This window comes from Myotis davidii, unplaced genomic scaffold, assembly GCF_000327345.1.
Source record: "Myotis davidii unplaced genomic scaffold, ASM32734v1 scaffold1040, whole genome shotgun sequence".
In the NCBI taxonomy this organism is placed as follows: Eukaryota; Metazoa; Chordata; class Mammalia; order Chiroptera; family Vespertilionidae; genus Myotis; species Myotis davidii.
Window position 1 is genome coordinate 197,122 of NW_006292683.1, and position 5,237 is coordinate 202,358.

The window sequence follows — 5,237 nt, forward strand, 5'->3', positions numbered from 1 at the left end:
TTGAAAGTGAATTTTCAAGGAGGCATGCCTAAGACCTGTAAGCATCTTAAAAACTTAAAAAAAAAAAAAAGCTTAAACTCAGATCTCTGAGCCCCAAAGTCTATGAGAGCCTCTCTGAGTGCTAACACAGGAGGGATATGGATAACATTTAGTGTAGACCTGAAAGAAACCAGTGCAAGAACAGCATAACTTAGTGTCCAGGGTACTGTCTTATAGTCATTCTGGGGAACCTTTTTTTTTTTTTTTACAATATTGACAGTTTAGCCCGCTGTGCACCAAATTAAAAAAATAATAACAAACTGCTTAAAAAGATAACTTTCTAAAATAGAATGCCCCTGTCTTCTGAGGCAGAACACACTGTCCGTGTATTAATGGCTGACGGTCATATGTAATAAACACATTATTGCACTACTGTCCCTTTTTCAGGAAGTTAATGGTGAGCAGGTGTTTTTTGTTGTTTCTCTTCTCTTCTCTTCTCTTCTCTTCTCTTCTCTTCTCTTCTCTTCTCTTCTTATCTTTTCTTTTCTCTTCTTCTTCATGATGTGCCCACAAAAGGTTGTGCTTGTTCAGTTTTCCAGACCTGTTTTAATGAGTCTATTTCAATCTATGCTGTTTGGCACATGAGCTATTTCTTTAAAATGCACCAATCTTCCTCCTAATTGACTACAATCTATGAAGGAACTAGCTGCACCATTTCATGGAACCCTAAGGCAGAACAAATCAACTGGATGAGAGCCTGCTATTTTTTACTTATTTCCATTTATTGGCCATATTTTAGATACTAGTAAGTTTGGTTGCCAGGTAATTGAATTTTGAATAGGCAAGTTATTATTGTACTCCTGCTTTGTTTTCAGTAAAAGTACTAAAGTAGGACGTAATATAGAAAAGTGCGCAATTCATGTCTACAGCTCAATTACTTTAAACAATGGAAGCCACCCTTGTTAGGTGTACCTGCTTTATCCTGGTCAAAGAATCAATCTCCAAGCATCAATTTCCACGTGCAAACTATCAAAGCGCCCTTTCCCATCTGCAGCCCCTGCATCACTAGGTAACTGCAACAATTGTGGGAGGCGAAAAGATTAGTTAGCTCCTTGCTGTACTTGACAAATGTAGAAAGTGAGGCTTTCCCAGGTGCCAGGGTGGATAGCAAGGACATTACACCCAGTCTTCCAGGGCAGGAATCCTCCCATTATTCTATGGAAATTACTCAGAAGTTACAAATAGGCTAGTATCCATGCGAGGATCAAATTTCGGACAGGAGAACAGACTTCTGCCAGCACCGAAGGCTCTGGTGGTTGTGTGGAGCCTGCATCTGTTCTAACCAGTGTCCCTGACATACATTCGCCTGTTAAATATTTTAAATTTCTTCCCTGGAAAATCAAATTTCAACGGGTTCCTTTAAGGGAAGGACAGGGGCATACATAATCAGCAATTATACCAGATTCCCAAAAGGAAATCCTAGTTCAAAGTTTAAGATGTCTTCACATTCTTTTTTTTTTTAATATGTTTTTATTGATTTCAGACAGGAAGGGAGAAGGAGAGAGAGATAGAAACATCAATGATGAGAGAGAATCATTGATCAGCTGCCTCTTGCATGCCTTCCTACTGGGGATTGAGCCCACAACTCAGGCATGTGCCCTTGACCTGAATCTAACCCGGGACCCTTCAGTCCACTGGTTGACGCTCTATCCACTAGCCAAACCGCTAGAGCCACATTCTTATATTCTTACCTCATTTCTTCCATTCTCTTTTCCATCTTTTCATCCTTAATAAGATAAATTTGATAGAAATGGAGGGACTGAACAGCAGTATTGAATCCTGCCTATCTCTGTCACCGTTTAAAACTACCATCCGTCCAAGCCCCCAGTGCTTTGAATTGCAACAGTGGAACACCTGAATACAAAATCCCAATTGTAAAAGTCGCAAAGGCCCAACGCTTCACAGGCTAAGGCTCCCTGTGGGTCATCCACTAGCTACAGGGCTGTAGTGTTGTATAAACTGCTCTATCATAAAAGTGCCAGCAGCTCTGGCCGGGTCACTCAATTGGAGCATCCACCGGCTCCTACACCAAAAGGTTTAGGGTTCTATTCCAGGCCAGGACACACACAATCCTCAGTCAGGGCATGTACAGGAGGTGACCAACTAATGTTTTTCTCTCACATTGATGTCTCTCTCTCTCTCTCTCTCTCATTCTCTCTTTCTCTCAAATCAATAAACATGTCCTCGGGTGAGGATAAAAGTAATTGCTTAGTGCCCTGGTTAGGTGGCACAGTTGGTTGGAACCCCATGCTGTACACCAAAAGGTTGTGGGTTCAGATCCTGGTCGGGGCACACACCTAGGCTTTGAGTTCAATCCCCAGTCGGGGTGTGTACGGGAGGCGACTGGTCAATGTTTCTCTGTCTCTCTCTCTCTCTTCCTTCCTTTCTCTCTAAAATCAATGAATATGTCCTCGGATGAGGATTTAAAAAAAAAAATGCTTAGCAAACAAATAAAATACAAAGCAGTGGGGAAGCAGCACTTTTTAATAGTTCTTTTCCATAAACCAGAAGAAGGAAAATTGTTCCAGGAATGTGAATTTCTTTTTAAACAAAAGGATCTATAGGATACAAACTCCCCAAATGCTGCAATTGTTGATACAACAAACTAGACTAGAGGGAGCTTGGGGGCCAAACCCACAGGGTTCTGTGAATCAAACCCTGGCCCCCCACTCTGTGTCCCGTTCCTTCTCTTAAAAGTGACAGTGGCACCCACCACAGGCTGTCCTGAGGATTCCGTTAGCATGGCTCCCCTCCTTTCTTCCTTCCTTCCAGTCTCTCTCTCTCTCTCTCTCCAAAGGAATGCACTGGACAGGTTAAAGACAAAGTCCTCTTATTGAACCCTAATCCAAGGAATCAAAACAATCAATAAAGCAACAAGGAGAGCAATAAGCAGATTAATATATAATCAGAGGGAGCTCTCCCAGGACCCAGAGCTACAGCGGGCAGAGGAGACCGGCAGGACCTCGCTTGGAGAGAAAGCAGGCTCTCCCACCCTCTGCTCCTGGGGTGAGAGATCATTCTCATACCACCCTCACAGCACTGGGTGTTCTCATACCCTTTCTTCTTCTCCTTTAAATCAATTTATTTAAACTAAAACAAACAAACAAAAAAACCAATTCACCCAACCCCCACCTCTGGCAACCATGAATCTATTCTCTGTATCAATGAGCTTGTATCTATTTATAGATTCCACATATATAATAGAGATCATATATGGTGATAATAGAGATCACCTTTCTCTTAGCATAATGCCCTTGAGGTCCACCCATGTTGCCCTAAATGACAAGATTTCATCCTTTTAATGCCTGAGTGATATTCCAATGTATATATCCCACAATATCTTTATCTGTTCCTCCATCAATGAACACTTAGTTTGTTTTTGTGTCTCAGCTATTGTAAAAATGTAATAAACATGGGGGTATAGCTATCTTTTCAAGTTAGTGTTTTCATTTTCTTCGGATAACTATCCAGAAGTGGAATTGCTGAGTGGTGGGGTAGTTCTATTTTTCGTTTCCTAAGGAACTTCCACACTGCTTTCCATATGAGCTGAACCAATCTATATTCTTACCAATAGGGCACAGTGTACCCTTTTCTCCACATCCTCGCCAACACTTCTCATTTTGTGTCTTTTTGATAATAGCCATTCCTAACAGGTGTGAGGGGATGTTTTATTGTGGTTTTGACGTTGAGGATTTTTTCATGCACCTGTTGGCCATCTTTATGACTTCTTTGGAAAAATGTCTATTCAGACCCTCTGCCCATTTTTAAATTATATTGTGTTTTTTTTGGGGGGGGGGGATGTTTTTTGTTTGTTTTGTTTGGCTATTGAGTTGTATGAGTTCTTTATATATTTTGTATATAAGCCCCTTATATTATATGACCCACAAATATTTTCTTCTATTCTTTAAATTTGATTGGTTGTTTCTTTAGCTATGCAAAAGCCTTTTAGAGGGGCCAAGGGTGGATGGCCAGCCAGTCCCTCCCCCTGGTCAAACTCCCTCCAATTTGATTATTAGCCTTTTATTATATAGGATTCTTAAATTATGTATTGTCTCAAGCAACGTAGGAAAAATAGGAGGGGGGAGCCCCTCCCAGAAAGGAGTTAAACAAATTTACAGCATTGATCAACTACCTGGTTAGAACAAAAATATTCCTGTTTGACGAACATGTAAGTGCGAGGTTCCTTCCCTCCCCATCCGCTCCTCCACAAGGTTTGCATCTCATCATCCAGCAGAGGTCTGACCACCCAGGGTCCTCTGGTGCGTCCTCAGGCTCCCGCCCACGAGAAGCCAATTTCAACCCCTTGCCTGGAGGGAAAAGCAAGTGTAACTCAAGCACAGAATTAGCCTTCGTAGCGCATTACCGGTACATACACTGTCTATCACAACAACTCCTGCTTTTAACGTGTAAAAGTATTAAACTTGGAGGAATCACGCCAAGCTCGGTTAGGAGCTTTTGTTGTTGCTTGTTTTTGTTTTTTGGGGTTTTTTTTTGCAATTGCATGCTAAAAACTGAAAACTACTCCTGACAACAAAACTAAAATAATTGCACGATCATTTTGCCAACGTATTTTCCTCCTATTTTAACAAAGTTGGGAACATTAAAGTCTACGGAAAACCAAGCAATTGGTAGCTGGTTGGTGGCATTTGAAAGGACTTTTTGAGGGACTTCCTGCAACCTTTAAGGAGTGCCGCTCGATTTCATAAACCTCAGAAATTGAAAACTAGACAGTGGGGTTTTTCTCTAAAATAAAGAGAACCTGACTCTGCCCAGGATTGCTACCCCCGCAGGGGCTGAAGACTTCTTACTGTTTTAAGGGAGAAACACACACACACACACACACACACACACACACACACACACACAAAACATACTTGACAGGCAGGTTAAAGGGAAGTAAACCAAACGGGCTTCAGTCTCTAATGGAAAAAAATGAGTCCAAGTCCCCAGTTTTTAAGAAAAAAGAATTTAACTTTCCTTAGGAAAAGCCAGCTGCCAGCTGAGGGTGCTGCGTGCGGGGCAGGTGGCCAGAGAGGTGAGAGGCTGCCGTCGAGGAGGAAAGCTGGGGGCTGCCCGGCCCCGGGAGCCCCTACCTGCGTTCCTCAGCTTCTTGTTCCGATACACGGACAGGATGACCAGGAGGTTGCCCAGGATGTCCACCACGATGGTGAAGACGAGGATGACGGCCAGCGTGGAGG

The 5,237-nt window shown here is 42.4% G+C and overlaps 1 protein-coding gene across 1 annotated transcript in view; it reads right to left on the reverse strand.

The window, feature by feature from the left end:
- Window positions 1-5,237, reverse strand: part of MTNR1A (melatonin receptor 1A) — a 19,104-nt gene that overhangs the window by 12,863 nt on the left and 1,004 nt on the right. Inside the window, 1 exon segment of the mRNA XM_006766092.2 lies at window positions 5,133-5,235. Coding sequence (XP_006766155.2) covers window positions 5,133-5,235 — 103 coding nt within the window.